The sequence below is a fragment of the Python bivittatus genome, unplaced genomic scaffold, assembly GCF_059951505.1.
Source record: "Python bivittatus isolate LINGU-HERP-01145 unplaced genomic scaffold, Pbiv_v1 ctg000020_np1212, whole genome shotgun sequence".
NCBI lineage: Eukaryota > Metazoa > Chordata > Lepidosauria > Squamata > Pythonidae > Python > Python bivittatus.
In genome coordinates, this window is record NW_028277030.1 from 65,267,091 (window position 1) to 65,291,260 (window position 24,170).

General features: G+C 39.3%; 1 protein-coding gene across 38 annotated transcripts in view; it reads right to left on the reverse strand.

The window, feature by feature from the left end:
* Window positions 1-24,170, reverse strand: part of TRDN (triadin) — a 241,826-nt gene that overhangs the window by 67,339 nt on the left and 150,317 nt on the right. For 17 of the 38 annotated variants that reach the window (XM_088140165.1, XM_088140069.1, XM_088140151.1 and 14 more), the window contains 23 exons: window positions 15,137-15,169; window positions 15,000-15,038; window positions 12,795-12,833; window positions 12,113-12,145; window positions 11,961-11,999; window positions 11,602-11,634; window positions 11,457-11,495; window positions 11,086-11,118; window positions 10,937-10,975; window positions 8,331-8,363; window positions 8,187-8,225; window positions 7,495-7,527; window positions 7,361-7,399; window positions 6,179-6,211; window positions 6,021-6,059; window positions 3,995-4,027; window positions 3,841-3,879; window positions 3,485-3,517; window positions 2,026-2,058; window positions 1,884-1,922; window positions 1,681-1,719; window positions 682-714; window positions 525-563 (listed from right to left, as the gene is read on the reverse strand). In XM_088140165.1, the coding sequence (XP_087996291.1) occupies window positions 525-563; window positions 682-714; window positions 1,681-1,719; window positions 1,884-1,922; window positions 2,026-2,058; window positions 3,485-3,517; window positions 3,841-3,879; window positions 3,995-4,027; window positions 6,021-6,059; window positions 6,179-6,211; window positions 7,361-7,399; window positions 7,495-7,527; window positions 8,187-8,225; window positions 8,331-8,363; window positions 10,937-10,975; window positions 11,086-11,118; window positions 11,457-11,495; window positions 11,602-11,634; window positions 11,961-11,999; window positions 12,113-12,145; window positions 12,795-12,833; window positions 15,000-15,038; window positions 15,137-15,169 (831 nt within the window). The remainder of the gene's footprint in view (window positions 1-524; window positions 564-681; window positions 715-1,680; window positions 1,720-1,883; window positions 1,923-2,025; window positions 2,059-3,484; window positions 3,518-3,840; window positions 3,880-3,994; window positions 4,028-6,020; window positions 6,060-6,178; window positions 6,212-7,360; window positions 7,400-7,494; window positions 7,528-8,186; window positions 8,226-8,330; window positions 8,364-10,936; window positions 10,976-11,085; window positions 11,119-11,456; window positions 11,496-11,601; window positions 11,635-11,960; window positions 12,000-12,112; window positions 12,146-12,794; window positions 12,834-14,999; window positions 15,039-15,136; window positions 15,170-24,170) is intronic. The other 21 variants (XM_088140224.1, XM_088140239.1, XM_088140063.1 and 18 more) reach the window with 20 other exon arrangements.

The window sequence follows — 24,170 nt, forward strand, 5'->3', positions numbered from 1 at the left end:
AGACTGAGGGCACTTTGATTCCACAATTAAAACTAAGTTGGGATTGAATGCTTTCTGCATTCAGTTGGCAGAAGGTATATTATTATCTATTCATTTGTTTGCTTCTGTGTTTTTCTTCTTAAGGCTTATATGTCTTTTGAATTGAGAACAAGACTGAGCAGCTTGTACCTCTTCTTCAAGTAATACACTCAATACATGCAATACATGTACATTTTCATCCATGTTTTGGTGGGAAATAGCACTTTCTGCTGGGTCACCCACAATCTGGCCCCAATATCAAGGTGCGATGTGAGGACATCTCAAGAAAGGGAACCAGACTGTCTTGGAGTCAGGGCAAGAGGACTCTGCAGATGAGGCCGAGGTAACCCACAAAAATGTAGTCTATTATTCAACTTTTATGTTTTATTTCACTAGTTAGTCACTTGTGATGTGGAACATCCATTTCCATAGTATTGTGTTAATTTATACTAAGTGTTCAAAGGGGACAGTGCCATTTCTGAGATAAGTTTTTATCCCAGACTTACCAGATTCCTTTACATGGACATCTTTCTTTGGCACTTTGGCTAAAACCAGAAGAGATAAGGATTTCAGTTATTCTATGTGTTGAACATGCGTAATCTATATCCATATCCAATATTTTGTTGTGTGGGAGTAAAGGAAAGAAAATATCAACATACTTACCTATGTCTATTGGCTTTTCTTTCTTATGTGGTTCTAGGAAGTAAGTAAGAAGAAAGAAACATGAATTCTGCATCAGAGTATACACAGCAAAGGGTGGGGTTATTCCATACATTACAAAGAGTGAAATGATAGACCAGGGTCACATACACACAAATAGTTCCATGTTTCAGCAATTAAAACAAAGCTGGGATTCATGGAGTTTTCCTTCCTTCCTTCCTTCCTTCCTTCCTTCCTTCCTTCCTTCCTTCCTTCCTTCCTTCCTTCCTTCCTTCCTTCCTTCCTTCCTTCCTTTCCTTCCTTTCCTTCCTTCCTTCCTCTCCAATTTACAATACTGAGTTATACTACTCCTTCCAGTAATAGGATTGAAATGCAGTATATTCCTTGTATAAAATACACAAAAGAACTAGAAATAATCCACAATTGCTGGCCCTTCTTTTGGCCAACCACTAATCACTCATCCATCCCAAAAGGCTCCCCAGAATAGCCACTTGTTAACAACTTTCCAGAATTGCAACAGGGAGGGGACTGATCTCGTCTCTGGGGTTCCTGTTTCAGAGCGGGTAGAAACAACCAGCAAATCCCTCACTCAGGGGCTCTGGAGACCACTTTCTCCATGGATTGGACATGCACCCCTTCCCTGTGGGATCTCATCAGATGGGCAGATTCCAGTTGGGGAAGGGTGTCTCACAGATGCACAGGTTGATTTTATTTCTTCCTATAACTTCATAGGGCCCACTCCCATTTCTACCACAGCAACAGTCCTGTTCCCTTGGCTGAACTGGGAGAACCTGATTGCCTAAAAGTCCCCCATAGGTTTCTGTGGCTAAATGTGCAACTCCCTGGTGCCAGCCCAACACCATAACCATTATATTATACTGTTTCCATCTGCCATTTAATTTCACTAGTTAGTCACTTGTCTTATCTCACACATTTCCATAGTCCTCTGTTAATTTATACTGTGTTTAAAATTTAAAGTGTAATTTTTTACCCAGGTCTTACCAGATTCTTTTATATGGATAACCTTTTTGGGCAAGTTTGCTGAAAAACAAGGATATAAGTATTGGGTTTGTATAAATTCTGGACAGCTCTATCAATATATTTCAGGGAAGTAAAGACAAGATAATAAACTCAAATGTACCTGTTATACTAAATGCTAAAAATGTACTGTAATTTTCTAGATTTATGTTTTTCTTTGTGCTTACCAGATTCTTTCACATGCACATCCTTCTTTGATAGGTTTGCTGAAATAAAAGGGTGTAAGTATTGGGATATTATAACTTTAAACATTATAGCATCTCAATATGCTTAACTGAAGGCAAGATTAGATACTACGAGCATGCTTACCTATGTCTATTGGTTTTTCTTTCTTGTGTGTTTCTAGAAATTAAAAAGAACACCAGAACATGACTTCTGCATTAGGGTGCTTACAATAAATAGTATTCTTTCTTCCCATTTCTCCCCACGACAACCACCTTGTGAGGTTGGTTGGGCTGAGACAGACTGACTGGCCCAAAGTCACTCAGTCAAGTTCTGTGGCTGAGGGTTGTGATGGAATGGACTTATGAAGGCCAGGCTCAGGGAGATAAGCGTGTTCTTAGCCCCCATCAGGAGCATGGGAAGTTCAAGAAGATGAGGCTGGCACCTCCCTAAGGAATTCACGGTGTTGTGGCTGGCTGGCTTGGGAACTAGTCTGGGGAGATTTTCTGTCTGGAGGTTGTAGCTAATAAATGCCACAGAACTGTATTGGCATTGTTTCTTGGAGTTCTTTGGGCTGAACCTGACATCAACCAATCAGGTAGACTCAAACCTAGGTCTCCCTGTTCCCAGTTTGACCTCTTCAGCACTATATCACCCCAGTTCTTGTTTGCCATTTTACTTCAGGACTTAGGCACTTTTTGCAGCCCTACCAGGTAGACCAGACTGTGAAATCAATTCCACAGGAAGGCTAAAACTACTTTTATTGAGATTGGTTATAATAATAAAATCTTTCAATCAATACATCAACTTGTGCTGTATCTCCTCCTTCCTCTTATACTTAGCAAATTAGGGAGGCATCTGCCTGAGCCACTTCCAAAAGTTATCTGGACATTCTGGACTTTAAAAAAATGTTTTATCCCTTGTCCCCTTGGCAACAGAGCTTGCCTATTACCATCAAGGTCATCTTCCTTACTCTCTACATATTTCCTATAGCACATTTATTTCCCCTGTTTTACGTTAATTTATATTAAATGTTAAAAGTAGAAAGTGCAGGAGATATGAATCCATGGCACTGATTCTTCAACATCTCTTCACTTACTGACCACAAGGGAGAAACTGGATATTGATAGATAAATGAGGATTTGTTTTGCTTCCCCTTTTTATCTATCATTCTGCCTGCTGTTTGTTTTATAAGCTTGCTAATCTGCACTCACTTCGTTCTGCCTTTGCTCCAGGAATACATGCATGGAATGCATTCTCTTTGACTTTTCCCCTGGTAGGATGTAGCTAGTTAGATAATACCCTTTGCCTATTCCTATAATGTACTGTCTGTGAGTAACTCTCCTTTTTCTTATAGATATAAAACCTGCTCAACTAGTAATAACTCAGGCCAGATTCCAGCTCACACAAACACACCACCTCCTACAAAAAGTGTACTTTGCTAGATTTATTTTTACCCAAGTCTTGCCAGATTCTTTCATATGCTTATCCTTCTCTGAAAACTTGGCTAAAAAAAAATGTTTTGGGTTATTATAAATTTTGAACAGCACACCATGTCAATAGTATGCTGCAGGGAGGCAAGTTAAGAAAATTTAAGAATATTTACCTATTTCTGTTGTTTTTTCTTTCTTATGTGGCTCTAGAAATAAGAGGAAGATAAAAACATTTCTGCACTGGAATGTTCATAGTAAAGATTAGGGTAATTTCATACATTGCAGAAAGAGAAATCAAAGACTGAGATCACTTAAAATTAGTGAATCTTCTGATTTTGCAATTAAAATAAAGCAGGGATTAGAAGGGCTTTTCTGAAAAGATAATCCACAATGGACAGAATGTATCTTACTTTCAATGTTTGTTATTTTAGTTCACTAGTTAGTCACTTTTATGGCATACTCATTTCAACAGCTTTGTGATCAACATGGAAAGTGTAAATTCCTAGATTTGTTTTTACATAGGCCTTACCGGTTCTGTTTACATGCACGTCCTTCTTTGGCAGTTTGGCTAAAAGAAGGTTTACACATTTGATTATTATAAATCTTGAACATCAATAATCAACATCCATATCATATCCATATATTTCAGGAAAGCTAAAGTAAAGAAATAAGATCATATTTACCTGTTTTGATTGGCTTTTCTTTCTTGTGTGGTTCTGGAAAAGAGAAAGCCCAGAGAGATGGACTATTTATCGGAAAGAGTGGCATAATTCCATAATTTTTACAGAATGAAATGATAGGCTGAGATCACAGTTAGTCTTTTGATTCCACAGTGAAAACGAAGCAGAGTTTGAAGGGGATGTTTGTGTTGAATACATCATCCCCATCCAACAGTTGCTTCCTCCAGAGTGCAAAATAGAGGAGGGATCATCTGGTGGCCTACTTTCCATTTCTATTCTGCTGCTGTGATGTACATAAAAGGCTTAATGCTGAAATAACCAAAGGCTGCTCCATTTGGGAATGTCCATCCTAATTACCCACTCTATTGTTTCCAGTGGCTTTGGAAAGTTCTGTAACACAAATAATGTAGATCATTGTTATTAATCCCTTTGCCCTTTTACATCTTGCCCACTGTTCTTGTTTCTCTCTCCCTGCTTTTGTCTGCCTTTTGTCTCATGTTTAAATAAATAAAACACCAAGATATATAGAGATATCGATAGCTATAGCTATAGAAATAGATACAAACTGAGTGATGTGTGTGCAAGCTCTGATCTGGATATAGGAATTGACTAGGAGTGTGTTGGCTGAAAAGTATTCTGGAAATTACCCAGAGTAATTTTCCAACAATTTGGATTAGATAAGTCACAATGGACAGCATACATATGTTATTTATTTATTTGTCTGTTTCTTTGTTTCTTTTTTAAAAAAAATATTTAAGACTCATGTTCTGCTCCAATTGACAATGAATCTGAGCAGCCTCCATTCCTTAATCCAGGAAGGACTGAAATGCAGTACATCCATGGTATAAAACAAAGAAAATAACAGTGAATGATCCACAATCACTGGCACTTCTGGCCAAGCACTCATCACTCATCCATTCCCAAAGGCTCCCCAAAACAGCCAGTGCTTAGCAGCTTTTGCAATTGCAACGGGATGGGGCTGACCTCATCTCTGGTGGTACCCTGTTCCAGAGGAGGGGGAACAGTACAAAGATGACCCTTCCTTAGCGGCCCTGTCACCAACATTCCCTTTAGAAGGGGACCAGCTGCTGGTTTTCACCAGATGAGCAATTCCACTCAGAGAAGGTGGTCTAACACTTCCCAGGCTTATTGTATTCCTTAAATTTACAGTCTGCCTTTTGTTGAGGATCTCAAAGTAACATAAAGAGGACTTCTTCCTCCCATATTTCCCCCAATAATCACCCTGTGAGATAGGCAGGACTGAGAGAAGGTGACTTTCTCAAAGTTGTCCAGTGCACTTCCATGGCTGAGGACAACTTGAACCTGGCTCCCTCTGATACCAGCCAAATTCCTTAACTGCTACACCACACTGTCTCCTGTTTGTCATTTTATTTCACTAGTCACTTGTGTTCCAGCACACTCATTTATATAGACTTGTGCTAATTAACAGTACAAAGTGGAACATGCAAATTTCTGGATTTATTTTTATATAGGTCTTACCAGTTTTGTCTACACATGCAGCCTTCTTTGGCAGTTTGGCTAAAGTAATCTAAGCATGTTGATTATTATAAATGTTGGACATGATTAACCAATGTCTGTATCAAATCAATATGTTTCAAGGAAGCAAAGAATAGAAGACAAGAGCATGCTTGCCTATTTCTATTGGCTTTGCTTTAATATGTGGTCCTAGAAAGTATGAGGAAGATCAGAGCATTATTTCTGCATTCACCATTTATAGAGAACAGTGAGTGATTCCCTACTTTACACAGAATTAAATGATAGATTGAGGTCACTTAAAGTCAGTGAAACTTTTAATTTCCCAATCAAAATGAAGCCAAATTGAGAAGGTTCTTCTAAATAGAAAACCCAAAGTGGGCAGAACGTAGTTTATCATCCAGGTTTGCCATTTTTATTCACTATTATACATTGGTTTTATGGAATGCTCATTTCCATAGAATTGTGTCAATTTATAGTAATTGTTCAAAGTGAAAAGTGCGATTTTCTAGATTTATTTTTAGATGGCACTTACCAGTTTTGTTTACATACACATCTTTCTTTGGCAGTTTGGCTAAAAGAAAAAGATTCAAACATTTTGACTATGACATAGATTGAACACAGAAGATCAATATCCATTTAATGCCCATATCTTTCAGAGAAGTGCAGAAGACAAAATAAGAGAGTACTTACTTATTTCTCTTGGCTTTTCTTTCTTGTGTGGTTCTAGAAAGTAAGAGGAAAACCAGAACATGATGTCAGCATTCGGGTGTTCACACTAAAGGGAAAAGTTCTTCCCCTGGCACAAAGACAGTGGTTTGTTCCTTCTCCTCCTCCTCCTCCTCCTGCTGCTGTGGTTAGGTGCAGTAGCAAAGTTCTCCACCAAGTGCAAAGAGAAAGGAAATGGCAGCAGAGGGAAGAGGAACAGGATGGAGGAAAAGAGTCATCCTTGGCTGGGGGGCTTCCTGATGGGGGACTAAAATCAGGCAGGCAGAGAAGGAAGACTATGAAGTGGGGAAGGGTGGGGGTGGGGAGACTACCATGGTAAGAGGTGGTGTTGGGATGTGCAATGTCTGTTAAAGCTTTGGGGAGATTACTGTGATCGTATGTCGGAATGACCTTGGGAGACAGGAGGAAGACCCACAGCCTAGGCAACGGTCTGATAAGAGGCAGCTCAGTCCACAGGTGGAGAAAAAGCATGGGAAGCATTTCAGAAGGGACCCTCCCTAGTTTTCTGGAGACTAAAAAGAAAGGCAGGGAGAAATACTTTCAGTCTTGCTAGATTCTGTTTATGGGCTAGCAATTACTGATGGGAATCCTGAACTTAGGGAATACCCAGTTTGGTTTTTAGAGTTCTGAATTGCGTAGACCAACTCTCCCTACAAAGGAAGGATAAACTTCAAATGTGAAAGTTCCAATCTCTCTGATAGTCAAAATTAAATTAGCCATGGAGGGCACTCATAACTGGATGGGATGGTCCATCTATGGGTCTAGAGCCCAGCATGTTGGCAACACTAATGATTCCTCCCCCAGGCAACACAGAATAGTCATGGAGGAGGTCTGCCTCTGCTTCCTCATGGAAAAGATCATTTTCTGGTTGGATCAACTGGAGTAGCTTCAGCCTGCCTCAGCTGCAAGCCAGCCTTGAGAAAGAGGATTTCATACGAGGATATATCCTCAACTACTGGTAAGCAAATGATCTTGGAGTCAGGGCAAGGGATGAGCTCTGGAACACCAAGAGTGGGCGGAAGGCACTCTATTATCCATCCTTGTCATTTGATTTCTTTGGACAGTCACTTTTTCAACACAAAATAATAATTTTGGGTTAATTGATGGGAAGTGTAAATTGCTAGATTTGTTTTATCCAGATCTTACCAGATTCTTTTACATGGATATCCTTCTTTGGCAGCTTGGCTAAAATGAAAAGTTATAAGTACTGAGTTTTAATAAATGTTCCACAGCTCAATATGCTTCAAGAAAGCAAAGGTGGGGCAGTAATTTATACTTACCAATTTCTCTAGGCTTTTCTTTCTTGTGAGATTCTAGACAGTAAGAGGAAGACCAGAACATTATTTTTGTATTTGGCTGTTTATAACAAATAGTGGGTAATTCCCTACTTTACACAGAATTAAATGATAGATGGAAGTCATTTTAAGTCAGTCTTTTAATTTGACTGTTAAAACTAAATTGGGATTGAAGGGACTGTTCTTACTAGATAACTCACAGTTGGCACAATGCTTTATTATTTATTCATGGGTTTGTTTCTGCGGTTTTTAAAAATTTCTTAAGGCTCATATGCATTTTGAATTAAAAGCAAGACTGAGCAGCTTCCACTTCTTGTTCCAATGACTGGATTGAAATGCAGTTCTTCCAGGTTTTCATCCATGTTTTAATAGGAAATAGTACTTTCTGCTGGATCACCTGCAGGCTGACCCAAATCCAAAGGATCCAATGTGAGGACATCTCAAGAAAAGGGAAGCAGACTGCCTCTGAGCCAGGGTAAGAAGACTGTGTGGATGAAGCCTAGTTAACCCACAGTGGGAGGAATGTTCACCACAGTACATGTCCACCATTTTGTTTCTCTCCTTAGTCACTTGCTTTATGGCATGTTCATTTCAACATTCCTTTGTGGATTTATAGTATGTGTTTAAAGAGAAAAATATAATTTCACAGACAGATTTCTTTTTTATCCAGGTCTTACCAGATTCTTTTACATGGATATCCTTCTTTGGCAGTTTGGCTAAAATAAAAGGATATAAATACTGAGTTATTATGCATTTTGACCAGCTCTACTATATCAATATGTTTCAGGGAAGTAAAGGTGGGACAAAGATGGCATATTTACCTATTTCTATTGGCTTTTTTTTCTTGTGTGGTTCTAAAAAATAAGAGAAAGACCAGTACATGATTTCTGTGTTTGAGGGTACATAGTAAAGGGTGGAGGAGGGCTGCAATTCCATACATTACACAGAGTGAATGTGTGTGGTATCTTTAAGTGAGGGAGTCTTTTAATTCCTCAATTAAAACAAAACAGGGTTGAAAAGACTCTTCTCATTGGATAATCACATCGGATAGAATGTTTAGCAGCCACCCTACTCCAAACCAATTCTGGGTGGCTCATAATGTAATAAGCAGGATAAAAATACAATACAGATACAAGCAAGACAAATAAAGAAAAGATGGTGAATGAGGTAACAACACAAGACATACATAAACACAACCAGCAAGGGCTCCAACCACCCTAGGCCAAGGCCTCGGAGAAGAGTCAGGTCTTTAAGGCCCTTTGTGTGAGCCCCCAGATCTCACAGCAATCTCATTGTAGAGGAAAGTCACCATGACAGAGAAAATAAGCTTCCTGGGTCCCCAGGATGACCCTGCTTGATTAAAGGAACCCAGAGTGTGCTAACCCTATCACCTTGTATTGGCCAGACAGACACCACCCTCAAATAACCAGGCCCTGTGCCATGTAGCGTTTTATAGGTCATAACCAGCACTTTGATTTGTACCCAGATGGCTACTGGCAACTAGAGCAGGTCATGCAGCAAAGATGTCACATACTCATGCAACCACATTCAGGACCAGTTGCTGCTTCTGAGTGGTCTTCAAGGGCAGCCCCACATATAGCACATTGCAATAGTCAAGCCATGAGGAGACTTTGGCATGAGTGACTGTCTGAAGGGCTTCCCAATCCAGGAAAGGGCACAACTAGTGTACTACTTGTACAAAGGCCTTCCTGGCCATAGCTGCCATCTGATCATTGAGCAGATGCTGGGAGTCCAAGAAAACCCCCAGATTACAAACCAGTCTTGAATGGGGAAATGCATCCCCATCGAAGGTTAAAGATGTAATATTACTGAATCTAGGTAACCTAATATCTAGAGCCACTCAGTCTTTGTAGGGTAGAGATGGATCCTCCCTATCAGGCCTGCACAGTCTCCAGGCACTGGGACAGGACTTCTACAGCCTCACTTGGCTGGCCTGGGGTTGAGAAGTATAATTGGATATCTAGTACACAGATGATACCCAACCCCAATCCGGTGGATTGTTTCACCCAGCAAATTTCATATAGATGTTGAATAAGAGGGGAGAGAGCATTGAGTCTGTGGCACCCAACGAAGGAGCAACCTAGGGAGCCTAGGCAGCAACATCTTCCCCCAAAAAACATTGACTGGAACTAGCCCCAAAGGAAGGAAGAGATACACCATAAAATGGTGTCCCTAATTCTTAGCTCCTGGAGCTGATCCAAAAGGATACCATGGTGGACAGTATTGACAGCTGCTGAGAAGTCAAACAGCATAAGGATGGATGCACTACCACCATTCCAGCTCCACCACAGATCACCTACACCAATCAGATTACCAAGGCTGTCTCTGTATTGAATCCTGGCATGAAACCCATTTAAAATAGGTCTAGATAATCCACTTCCTCCAGGGTTCTCAGCAGTTGTAGTCTGATCACCTTCTCAACAATCTTCCTAAAAAGGGAAGATTGGAGATGGGACAGTAGTTATATAAAATTGTTGGGTCTTGAGGAGGGGATATACCATTGCCTCCTTCTGGGCTGGAGGCACTACCCCATCCCTCAGAGAGTCCAATACCATGGCAAAGACCCAACCACAGGTCACCTTTCTGGCCACCTTCACAACCCAGGAGGGATCTGGGTCCAACAAACAAGTGGCCAAAGCAACAGCTCAGAGAACCTTGTCCATTTCCTCAGGAGTTACCAGTTTAAACTCAACCCAGATCATACCACAAGACTGGGCCCTAGGCACCTAGACCAGACCCACCCAGCCAGAATCCAACTCAGTGTCAGTCTGAGTGACATTATCTCCCAGATATCTAGAATATTCCCCATAGCAGCCATGCAGATGATCCTGTGGCCATCCTTGCCTAGGAAGGACTGGGTCACCCTAAATAGGGGCAGTGGATGGCTATCAACAGTCACAATAATGACATTTTGCTGCTCTTATCACCATGAGGCAATACGGGCTCTTATTCCATGTTCAGTCAGATTCACTTGAATCTTCCTCCAATGTCACTCCAGACATTTCTTCTGGGGCATCATCGCCTGGATTTCCTCAGTAACCCAAGGTGTGCCCTGGGTTTGGTGCACAGGGAGAGGCCACATAGGGGTTTTGTGTCCAAGGCCCCAGTCAACAACTCATGCCGGGCAGTAAGGCCTCACCCAAACTGCCACCAGATCTTCAGAGACAACCACAAGCTTCCTCTGGAATTCCATCAGTCACCTGGGGTGGGCTGATAGAATAGGCTCTCTCTTCCCAGTGGGGAGGGCAATGCCAGTGAGCCAGAAGACAATCAAAGAGTAAGCCACATTTGGTGTTTTATTTTTAGCAGTTAGTCACTTCTCTTGGAACACTCATTTCTGTAGTCTTTTATTCATTTTCAAAGTGGAAAATGGAATTTTCTAGATTTATTTTTACCCAGGTCTTACCAGTTTTGTTTGCATGCACAGCCTTCTTTGGCAGCTTGGCTAAAATGAAAAAAAATAAGCATATTGATTATTATAAATGTTGAACATGGATAATCAATATGCACAACACATCTTTCAGGTAAGCAAAGATGGGAAAATAAGAGCATTACCTATTTCTATTGGCTTTTCTTTCTTGTGTGTTTCTAGAAAATAAAAGGAAGATGAGAACATGATTTCTGCATCTGAGAGTACAAAATAAAGTGGTGGTGGTGGTATAATTCCATGCATTAAACAGGTTAAAATCACAGACTGAGATCACTTTAAATCAGTGAGTCTTTTAATTCCCCATTTAAAGCAGTAGGTCGAAAAGGCCCCTCTGGCCAGATAATCACATCAGACAGAACGTAGTCTCCTATCTACGTTTGAAGTTTTATTTCAGTAGTTAGCCGCTTCTCTTATGGAACACTCATTTCTGTAGTCTTTGGTTAATTTTCAAAATGGAAAGTGGATTATCCCAGATTTATTTTTACCCAGGTCTTACCAGTTTTGTTTGCATGCACAGCCTTCTTTGCCAGCTTGGCTAAAATGAAAAAAATTAAGCATATTGATTATAAATGTTGAACATGGATAATCAATATGCACAACACACCTTTCAGGTAAGCAAAGATGGGAAATAAGAGTATTACCGATTTCTATTGGCTTTTCTTTCTTGTGTGTTTCTAGAAAATAAGAGGAAGACAAGAACATGATTTCTGCATTTGAGGGAATGGAATGTATAATTCCATACATTAAACAGGTTAAAATCACAGACTGAGATCACTTTAAATCAGTGAGTCTTTTAAGTCCCCATTTAAAGCAGTAGGTCGAAAAGGCCCTTCTGGCCAATTAATCATGACATTGGACAGAACGTAGTCTCCTATCTATGTTTGAAGTTTTATTTCAGTAGTTAGCCACTTCTATTATGGAACACTCATTTCTGTAGTCTTTGGTTAATATTCAAAGTGGAAAATGGAATATCCCAGATTTATTTTTTCTCAAGTCTTACCAGTTTTGTTTGCATGCACAGCCTTCTTTGGCAGCTTGGCTAAAATGAAAAGATTTAAGCATGTTGATTATTATAAATCTTGATCATGGGTAATCAGCATGCGTCTCACACCTTTCAGGTAAGCAGAGGTGGGGAAATACGAGCATGGTTACCTATTTCTCTTGGCTTTTCTTTCTTGTCTGCTTCTGGAAAATAAGAGGAAGACCAGAACATGATTTCTGCATTTGGGTGTTCAGAGTAAACAGTGGATGATTTAATACTTAACAGAGAAGAAAATTATAGACTGAGGGCACTTAGAGACTGATTGTTTTAATTCCCCAATTAAAGTTAAGGTAGGTTTGAAGAGACTGCTCTGTCTATACAACTCACAGTTGGCAGAATGCAATTTTTGATCTATTCATTTTTGATGGCTTTTAAAATAAACTTCTTAAGATGTATATGTCTTTTGAATTGAGAACAAGACTGAGCAGCTTGTACCTCTTCTTCAAGTAATACACTCAATACATGCAATACTTTCATGTTTTCATCCACGTTTTGGTGGGAAATAGCACTTTCTGGTGGGTCTCCCACAATCTGGCCCTGATGCCAAGATCCGATGTGAGGACATCTCAAGAAAAGGAACCAGACCGTCTTGGAGTCAGGGCAAAAGGACTCTGCAGATGAGGCCGAGGTAACCCACATAGAATGTAGTCTATTATTCAACTTTTATATTTTATTTCACTAGTTAGTCACTTGTGATGTGGAACATCCATTTCCATAGTATTGTGTTAATTTATACTAAGTGTTCAAAGGGGACAGTGCCATTTCTGAGATAAGTTTTTATCCCAGACTTACCAGATTCCTTTACATGGACATCTTTCTTTGGCACTTTGGCTAAAACCAGAAGAGATAAGGATTTCAGTTATTCTACATGTTGAACATGTGTAATCCATATCCATATCCAATATCATATTTTGGGGGAGTAAAGAAAAAAAATGAATATACTTATTGGCTTTTCTTTCTTATGTGGTTCTAGGAAGAAGAAGAACCAAACATGATTTCTGCATCAGAGTGTTGACAGCAAAGATTGGCATTATTCCATATATTCCATATTATTCGTGAAATGATAGACCAAGATTACAGTACATAATTAGTCTTGTGATTTCCTAATTAAAACCAAGCAGGGATTAACTGGCTCTTACTTTCTTTCTGTTGTGTATATATTGTGTTAATTTTGCCATTGCTGCCTATTTGCCAAGTTTAAGTTCCCAATCAGATATCATCTGAATTGTATTTTTCTTCCAATGTTGAGCAAAATTTATTCTTGCTGCTGTGAGCATGTATCTAAGTAAATTATGATATTTGTTATTGATATATTCTGGGATTATACCTAGTAAAAAAAAGTTCTGATTTCATTTCAAATTTAATTTCCAAACTTCTCTGCATTGTACTATGTATATCTTTCCAGTACTTTTGAGTTTTTTTACATGTCCACCACATGTAAAAATGTTCTTTCTGTTTCATGGTATTTCCAGTATTTATTACTATATGATTTACCTATCTTGGAGATAACTGATGGAGTTGTGTGTTGGAAAATATGGGGTTTCAACCAGGCCTGTCTCACACAAACACAAAGGGAGGGGTGGCTCTGCTGCGGCCTAGCTTTGCTGCTTTATGTGGGAGGGGCTTGGAGCCCACCTTTTTTCCAGTTTCCCTCATTTTCTTCTCTTCTCCTCATGGCTCTCCACGAGGTAGGAATGAATCCTCTTTCCTCCTCAGGGTTTTTGAACTAACATTTCAGAACCCCAACATTGTGTACCATCTGTAAAACATTTTGTACCAATTTTCTTTCAGATTGTAGCTTGGAGTAAATATTATGGATTTAATCCATAATTCTTCCCTTTGTTGTGTTGTGACAGTTTCTTTGAAGTTTTGCACCCATTTTATCATAAGGTTTTTTATTTGTTCTGTCTCTATGTCATATCTAAGTAGGAATTTGTATATGCACCCTAACAAATGGTATTGGTTTTGTATGAGCATTTCAAATTCTGTCATCTTTCTTAATGTCCCTCCCTCATTCTTAACATCAGATTTTTTTTCTTCCTAGCATTTTTCCCACATGTGCAGAGTCCGTTTTTTTTTCCCCAGATCAACCAAATATTTATCCATTGGCTGCGACAGGAAGTGACTGACTGGCTTATTGCCCAATCCTGATATCATGGGCTAAGAGAGAGTGACTGGCCCAAAGTCACCCAGCCAGAGAAATCAAAAGAGATCTCAGAAGGTGGAGGGATCTAAAGCCAGGATCAATTGCAATCATTAAGATGAATTTATTACCCAAGATCCATTATTTGTTCCAAATGGCCTCAATTTCAATCCCAGAGAGAACCTTACAAGAATGGCAAGAAATTGTCAGCAATTTATATGGAGTGGGAAAACATCCAAATTAAAATTTTTACAAGTTCAAAAGACAGAGGTGGTCTTGCTCTTCAAAACTGATATTGTATCAGAAAGCAAATTGCTTGTCATGCATAACAGTGGATAAAGTTCCTGAATAGTTGAATATCAATATTGGAAGAAGCTGATGGACTTCACAGATATTTATGATAGAGAGACACAAAGGAGGATAAACATTTAAAAGGACATATTATCAGACAAAGTTTGATAAAAACAGAGAATTCTATAAGGAAAATAATAAGCCCCACAATTTCACTGTTAGCCTCTCCTTCAAATGCCTTCCATATTGGAGATAATTACAGTAAGAAAAATGTAATCACATAGGCAGACATGGTCCACTCAGACTCAATGTATGGATTAAAGACACAGCAAGAATTCTTCAGTAAAGGCTAGAATATGGATGCTTTTGAGGCAGTGGATAGGGGGCTATGTGGAGTCCTAAGTAATCCACAGGGACAGAATGTTTCATACCATTTTATTTCACTACTTAATCTCTTCTTTTATGACACGCTCATGCCAACAGTCTAGTGTTAATTAATACAAAGTGTTCAAAGCAGAAAGTATAATTTGCAAAAAAAAAAAAAAAAATTACCCAGGGCTTACCAGATTCTTTTACATGTGCATCCTTCTTTGGCCAGTCTGCTAAAATAAAAGGGTAAAAGGGTTATGATAAATTTTCGATAGCATACTGTATCAATATGCTTCCAGGAAGCAGAAGTGAGAAAATAGAGTGTTGCTACCTATTTCTATTGGCTTTTCTTTCTTGTGTGGTTCTGGAAAGTAAGAGGAAAACAAGAGCATTATTCCTGCCCTCGAGTGTTCTTAGTAAACAGTGCAGTTCTTCCGTACTTAACAGAAAATGAAATGATAGACTGAGGTCACTTATAGACAGTGAGGGTTCTCATTCTTCAATTAAAATAAAGCAGAGTTTGAAAGAGCAGTCTGTTTTAGATTACAAGACAGAAGAAGAATGGACATGTTTTGCTTGTTTGGAAATTTACAGTGCTCAGAGAGTACCAAGGGTGAATCAGAACTTGCTTTTCCAGAAATGAGGAAAACAAGGAATGCCTTGTCCAACCCCTTCACTTTCTCGCAAGAACACAAATCTCTTCCCCTCCCCCCACCCAAAAAATTAAAAGAAAGTAAACTGAAAACCTATGGCCATAGAGGTAAACCACCTATAGAGAGAAATAAAGGTCTTTTTCCTTTATATCTAAATGGACAGGTCATGTACAAGGAAACCAAGCTAATAAATTAGTATGCATGTCAGAATATCCTAAAAAGGGGGAAATGACTAGTCAGCATTTGAAAAGACCATCTAGGGAACAAAGAACCTTCGTACGTGCAAACTTTCTACAGTTTAACTATGTATGGCAAATCATACATTGAACCAATGAGAAATGGACACAATGAGCTATGCGTGTTTATAAATACTGTAACTATCCCAATACTGGTGTCTGATTCTGTGGGATAGATCCAATGATCATTGTTGGATAAGCTTTTCTCTTTACCTGTTTAGGTAAACTTTATTCGTTAGGCACAGAATCATTATTCCATAACAACTTGGTGTTAGAAGTGGGATCAGAAGCAGTGATTGGTAAGTAGTTGGGGAAACAGGATCTGGCATCACTGAATGATTTTGTTCTTATCACCTTGCCCTTGTCCATCCCTTCTCTGATCCTGGCTTGGTGAAGAGAAATGTGTAAAGGGTGCCAGCTGAGACCAAGAGACCCCATCCCTTCCCAAAATCATCAGAGTTTGTGAGAGAAACTCATAAGAGCCTGTGAGTCCAGCTCAGTTCTTACTGCTTCCAGTGAAATTATCTCAGGTGGCTCCAGATTTTCATGGGGAAGACCTGCCCAATATATGCAAAATGCTAATGGATCTCACAGTGTGTGTGCATGTGTGTGTGTACATACATGCATATACATACATACACACACATGCATATATATTATAGGAAAGCAAGTGAAAATACATGGAGAGGTTATTATATGTGGGAAGAAGAGGCAAGCAAAAGAAAACAAAGGTTTCAGATAAGGAGCCTGAAGGCAAACTAATGAGAAATGAAATAAACAGATACAAGTAGTCCTCGCTTAGTGACCACAACTGGGACCAGGAACTTGGTTACTAAGCAACTTGGTTGCTAAGCAGAAAATCACATGACCACAACTGGGCTTATGACCTTACTTCTCCTTTGGTCATTAGGTGAAGCGACATAGTCGCTAAGTGAATAATCACATGACCGCAACTTACAATTTTACTTCCGCCTTCCATACTGTACAGTATTAACTCTGCTTGTTGGAAGTGAAAATGCACATCAGTTGTGAAGCACGTGAATGGTGATCACATGATTGAGAGATGCTGCAACAGTTGTAAATGCGAGGATTGGTTGCAGTTATTTTTTTTAGCACCATTGTAACTTCAAACAGTCACTGCATGAGGCAGTAGGTAAGCAAGGACTACCTGTATTTCAAAGAAAGAAAGAATGGCTCCAGCAGCACCTGTTCTGGACCATCAACAGGTATGTATTCTTAATTATCTGCTGATAACAGGTCCCAGAAGAACACCATAATTCAGCTCTTGCGTGACCTCTACTCTGCCTTCTCCAACTACCTTTTTTTCTGTTTTATTCCCTGAATTACTACATCTTCTTTGCCTGTATACTATCAGCCTCATGGCCTACTTCAAAAATTGAATGTGTACTTCTTCCTCAAATTCCTCAGTCTTCCCTGACTAGAGTTGTTACTGAAGAACTCCAATCCCTTGTTACTGAACTACAATAGGCCTTTGTTCTCCATTCTTTTCAGCACTTTACACAATGATTCACGTTACCTTTTTGCTTTGACTTTTAATCATGAGCAACTCATGTGGCCAGAATTTCACAGAACTACATAGAGAATCCTACACTGTACGTGTACTCTGTGCTGACTTTAGTCATCCTTTTGTTCCTATGCAAAGCTCTAATTTTGTTATATATTGATGACCTCCTGGTTGGGGACAGAGATGATACTTATGCACATTTGTGCCATCTAGTGGACAATAGGCACAAAGCTAATCTGTAGAGGCTGCAATTTTGTAACTCTCAAGTTTTCTATTTGAGTCATCAGGGTGAGCATCAATTATCTCCTTAGTGGGTGCAGGCTATTTTACAATTATCATCCTTCTGGCAATGAAAAAGAATTGTATTCTTTTCTTGGCATGGTTAGGTTTTGTTATTCCTGGATTATTGACTTTGCTTCTCAGGTTGAACTCTTACAATCTCTTTGTCTTTTACTTGGACTGAGGACTATGACCAAGTTTTATATCAGTTGAAGCAGGCATTGGTTTCTGCTCCTGTCCCTGGTCTCCCTAGTTATTCTTTAGCCTTTGTCTTGTATTGCCATGAACATGATTGTATAACCCATGGTGTCCTTGATGAACCTCATGGTAATTGTCTTCACCTAGTGGCATACTACAATTACAAGCTAGATCCAGTCATTGCTGCCTTTCCATTCTGTCTCTGTACTGTTCAAGCTGCTGCCTCTTGGTGGACAAATCCTCTGAACTTGTTATGGGATCTGCCCTCATTAGTCGCCTTCCTGTGTCATTGCTTGCCTTGCCCTTGACTCCCCAACAACTGAGCAAATTGGAAGTGGCACTTCAGAACTCTCCAAATGTTATTGTCATCCTGAAGTTTCCTTCTTTGATCCATCCTCTCTTTTACCCTATCTCCTGATTCTTTTTTTTTTTTTTCCCTGATCAAGATTGACTCTTTTTTCCCCCACTTGCCCACTTAGGCCAATCTAATGGATGCACAAAAGGGAGATAAAACTGAAATGGAAAAATATTGGTGGATGTCTGGAATCACATCTGTATTATAATAAATGGTCTAGACCTGCACTGAATGTCTACAACACAGCACTGAGAAGTCTTTATGGCATGGTTTTCCAAACTGTGAGGTGTACTTCCCTTGGGGAGGTACAGACAGAAACCAGGGGAGGTGTGAAGAACTTTGTAGTTGTACATTTTACAATAAATCCACCTTTCCCAAAATTTCATTGTATTGTTTTTATTGTTCATTTGTGTTCATTTTGGTGTTTGGATTTTTAGGGGGGGTACGTACATTAAGATTAAATGGAGGTGTGATGGCAAAATGTTTAGGAACCCCTGCTTTATGGCCTGTGCCCTTGTCCTTCTGCTTGCTGGAATGACCCTTTCTTAACATTCAAATGGACTTTATTGAAAAAACACCGGCCCAAACTTTAGTCTTGTACAGTAGTAAAGCCAACACTGTTACTGTGGCTTAGCTGGTAAAGGAATTGGTCCCTTGCTTTGGTATATCTGACTGTATAACATTCAGATAGAGGTATACACTTTGTCCCCCATTAGCGGGAGATGGGTGGAGATAAATAAATAAAATAAATAAATAAATAAATAAACAAACAAACAAACAAACAAATAAAGCCATTATTACCACACTAACAAAGCATTTCAAATTGATTTGTAGTTTCTTTGAATTTATAACTGCAAGAGTACTGGCTTGATGTAATGATTGAAGGGGGTACTGAAAAGCAAACAATCCAGTCTAATGTGTCCTGGTGCTCTTCTCCTTGCCTTAGTATTCATGTCCAGCCATCCTAACAGGGCCACTGGATTGACTCCACATTAAATTCATATAGGCTGCCATATGAGAATCTATGTTTCACCACTACAATCAGCCAGTTAGCTTTGACTGATAATAAATTTGTTGTCTGCAGTTAAGGAAAGTATTGAAGACTATAAACAGCACTGTCCTGTCATTTGATGCCAAATCCAACCTGGGATAGAGCGTTGTCCAGGCAGATTAATGGGCATTTGTAAAGGTCCAGTAGTAGAAATCATCCTTCCAACCATGATGGAAAGGGACCTTCCAAGTTCTTTTAATTATACACTTAGTAGTAAAATTTGCCTGCCAGCATTTCTGGATCCATCAGATACACTGTAAGTTAACAACACCATCCCCACCCCCAGCCCCCACCTTCCTGAAAACTCCTTATTTTCACAACACATGGACAGACTTAACCATAGTTTCAACTGGGAAACTGTCAGCATCTTAGACCAAGCTAAATCCAAAAATGTGAAGGAATTCTTGGAACCTGGTATTCAGACAAGGCAGCCATCAACAGGCAAATAGAGATAAACAATATCTACATACCATGCAAAAGAGACAATAGAAAGGAAAACAAGAGATCAGAACATTCCCTCACCAGCAATCATCACCCAGATAAGCAGAGATTAACAACAAGATTACCACCAAACATACATTCAAGCAGTAAACAATACCCTAATCAAGGAACTACTGTGGGGGGGGGGGAGGATAAAACAGAACAAAACCCATGCCCCCACCAACACTGGCAAGGCAGGCCACAGCAGATAAATAGAGAGCAAACCCCAGCCCATTCCAGCACTGAAGATGTTACCTAGCCGGGTAACAAAATGTTTGCAAGAAAACAACCAAGTTCAGAAAACCCCAAGGACTCCACTCTTACACCTATTCTGCACAGCAGTACTCACTTGTGTGACTGGTTGTAGACTAAACATCACTGGAGTCAGGTTCAGGAAGCTGTTATCCTTAATTACAGCAACTTTTCTTGGTCTGCCTATCCAGAGTACAATCATTCTGATTTTTTAACCTTTGAACCTTTTAGATATTTTCATTATTTTTAAAAGTATATTTGTAGAATTCTGGCCTTCTAGGTTACCACCTCACCTTACCTGCCCAATTATCCCAGGCAATGTATGAGGGATGGATAGCCAGGGTGCAGCACTGGAAATTTAAAAACAACTTCTACTGCAAAGATGGCTATAGTTATCATCACTGCCACTTATCAAACAGGCCAGGATGCTGTCTATGCTAACATTTCTACTGCTGAGAGAGTAGAAGAAGTGAGAAAGTAGGAACCATTAAAGGCTCTTCTGCATTATCTCTAAACATACAGGTTATATACAAGGAAACCAAGCTAATAAATCACTATGCATGCCAGGATATTCTGGAAAGGGGAAATGATCATCGATGTTTTAAAAAAATCATATAGAGAACACTGTGCCATTGTACTTGCAAAAAATGTAAAGTTTAACCATATAAAACAAAAGCATACATTGAAATAGAAATAGACACCCTGTGCTATCCATGTTTGTGTGTTTGTATGTACTGCAAGCACCTCAGTGCTGGTATCTGCTTCTGTGGGACAGAGCCAATGGTTATTGTTGCTGAATGTTGCTGAATAAACTTTTCTCTTTACTTTTTGACCCCCTCCACTCATTGCACATTGGATAACTGAGAAAGCCAAAGAATACCAAAAAGAATTCAGTATGTGCTTCATCAATTATAGAAAACCTTTGATTGTGTCGATCACATCAAGCTGTGGAAATTGCTCAGAAAAATGGGAATCCAGGAACATCTCACTGTCCTCATGAGAAACTTATATACAGGTCAGGAAGCCACAGTATGGACAGAACATGGTAAAACAGACTGGCTGCAGGTTGGCAAAGGAGTGTAACAAGGCTGCATACTCTCCCCTTATTTATTCAACCTATATACCAAAAATATATCAAGGGAAGCTAGAATGGTAGAAGTTTTAAATTTGAAGGAAGAAACATCAATAACCTGAGCTATGGTGATGACACTACCCTGATAGCTAAAAATGCAAAGGATCTGAAAGCCCTAGTAGTAAAAGTCAAAGAGCATAGCAAAAAAAATGAGACACAAATTTAATATAAAGAAGACCAAATTAATGACAACAGGTAGAACAACCAGTCTTAGAATTGACAATGAAGATATTGAAGTGGTGGATAGCTTCTGCCTTTTAGGATCAACTATCAACAGTAAAGGAACAAGCAGTCGAGAAATACTCCACAGACTAGCACTCAGTAGAGCAGCCACAAAGGCCTTGGAAAAGATATTCAAATGCTGTAATGTGTCTATACCTACAAAGTTCAGAATTGTGCAAGCCACAGTATTCCCTGTGACACCCTATGGAAGTGAAAGTTGGATTTTAAAGAAGCAGGATAGGAAGAGTATTGATGCTTTTGAACTTTGATGTTGGAGAAGATGCCTGAGAATACCATGAAAAGCCAAGAAAACAAACCAATGGATCATTGAACAAATCAACTCAAAGTTCTCACACGAGGCACAAATGACCAGACTCAAATTATCCTACTGCAGACACATTATGTAAATACCCAGCTCTCTGGAAAAGGCTGTAATGCTAGGAAAGGTGGAAGAAAAGAGAAGAAGAGGGTGACTATCAGCAAGGTGGATGGACCCAGTTACAAAGGCGATTGGGACGCATAAAAGAACAAGTTAGGGATAGATTGTCTTGGAAAAAATCTATCTATGTGGTTGCTAGGAGTAAAAAACAACTTGATGGTACATAATCAATCAATCAATCAATCACTCATAGGACATAGAAGCATTATACCACAACACATCTTTCTTCACAATGATATACTTTGATCCTTTTACCTAGTCCTCTGTTTCTCCTCTTCTGTGGATCACCAGGATGTAGGAAGCAGAACAAGTCCGGCATCCCAGTCATTAGTCACATAGATCACTCCATGCAAAATGATCACTGTTTAAGGAATATTTACTGCTTGCAACCCCCCCCCCCCTCTTTTGGCAGGGGGACTCTCATTAATGCAGCAGGAAGAAACCAAGATATAGCATGACAATAAGCCCTTAGCAATGGTATCAGTGGGTTGCTCAATCCAACTTAGTGTGTTGCAACTGCCCTGTCAAGAAATGGCCTGAGGCTATGAAATTCTTAATTTTACTCTATCAGAATACAGACAGAAAAATAATATTTGCCTATATAAATAATGACTTAATGCATGCTGGGGCCTTGCAACTTTGACCTATTGCAACACAGCTCAGAACTCAGTTCTTGGATTAGTAATCAGATGATGAAGTGTTTGGTTTAACATTATAAATAACATTATTAATACTGTTATTTGGCTGCATATGGTAGAATGGATTTTATTATGTTTAATTGTTGTATATTAATTCAACATTTTCCCCCATGATTTAATCAGTAGTGACTATCTAAACATCATTGCATGAATTACATGCAGTATAATTGGATACAATGAAGATCATCTAATATTCTCTCCTGACTTCTACTATGTCCTCTTCACTCCACTATTCATAAGGGGAAAAGCTCCTCTTCCTTCCCCAATAGAGCTAAGGGGGATAAGGCAAGTGATTCTAAACAGTAACAGGACTCTCCTTTTACAAACTTCTTGATATGCTTTGCCTCATTTCCTGCAACAGAATCATGGAGCACAGAATCCATATAATTTCCATATCACAAATTGCACAGGGTATCCTCTTCAATCCTACATCAGCTGAAGCTGCTTGAAAAGGCAAGGGTGTGTAATAACAGAAGGAAAATGGAGATCATTCATACTGGTGATTGCTCAGGAAAGAAAAGGAAGCTGGCAGAAGAGGCTGGGGACAAGCCCATCTGGTGTTTTGGGAATACTTAGAAGATAAACTCCCCAAATCTCAAACAGTTGGTGAGACAATCAGGGAAGTGTCAAGCCTTCCTTGTGAGAGACTAGGCTTGCTATCAATTGACAGCAAGGCAAGATGTGAAAAGACTGTCTAATGCACAGCCTTGTCTCTAGAGAGGCTTTGCTAGAAACTGACAGAATAAATACATTTTATGTTTCCTTTTCCCCATATGTTTTAAGAAAGAGTTTGTTGTCAAGACTAAGAAATCACACATATTTTAAAGTCAAAATCTCATCAGTATTATTTCTATATTAATAAAGTTTCTCATTAGTCTGCAAATTTCTTCTTGTAGCTAACTTGCTCCCCCTGCCTGATTCATGTAGAAGTCTCAATAACCATGAATCAAATTTACTATACTCAGTACTCTTGTTGGAAAGTTTGAAACTTGCAATCACAACAGCTTATGATTATTATAATTGCCCTTGTTTATGCAAACAAGTACTCCTAATGAACAGCACTGTAGTAGAAGGAGGATAGTTTGAGGTAAGAATTTAGAAAGGAAGCTTGAGACAGACTCCCTTAAACAGGGAGCAGGTGTACCCAAATTTTCCAGAATGTTGGTGATCCAAACATGAATTGGTGTCCCAGCATAATCTTTTCTCCTTGCCCTTTGCTTTTTTAGAAACAGCAATGTTAGAAGAACCATAATAATAAGTCAATGGACTTTAGATATTGTCATATAAATAGTGATGTCCAGGGGCTACAGGATCTATAGAAGACATAGTTTACTGTATAGCATTTCAAAACTTTCTGAAAATGGCTATCAGTGCATATCTGTGGAATCCAGATAGTGGAAAGAATTAATATGGGTGCTTCTATGAGTGCATTCAAACAATAAAACCACTGCCCAATACAGTATAGCTACAGAAATGCTTGATGGCTCCAACCCATCTGACTGGTTTATTTTCTAGAGGCCAGGTGATGCAAATCCAGTGCAATGACTATTCCTGGTCAGTCATTCCTGGTTCTGAAAAAACACAAATCTCCCCTTTCTGGCTTATTCCAACTAGAGATAGTCATTACATGTGACTCTTGTAACATATCCCCTGCAAAATAAGCCATAGGTAGATTATTGCAGCTGCATTGCTCAAAGGAAGGAAGTATTTGGTAGTGGTTGTATCATGTAAACACAGCCTATTCTATGTACACTCATAAGAACTTTATCTTCTTTTCATTTAAAGATTATTTTAGGTTCTCATTGCTTAGAAAGCCAAAGTGTGGCTGATAAGTCCTGATACCCT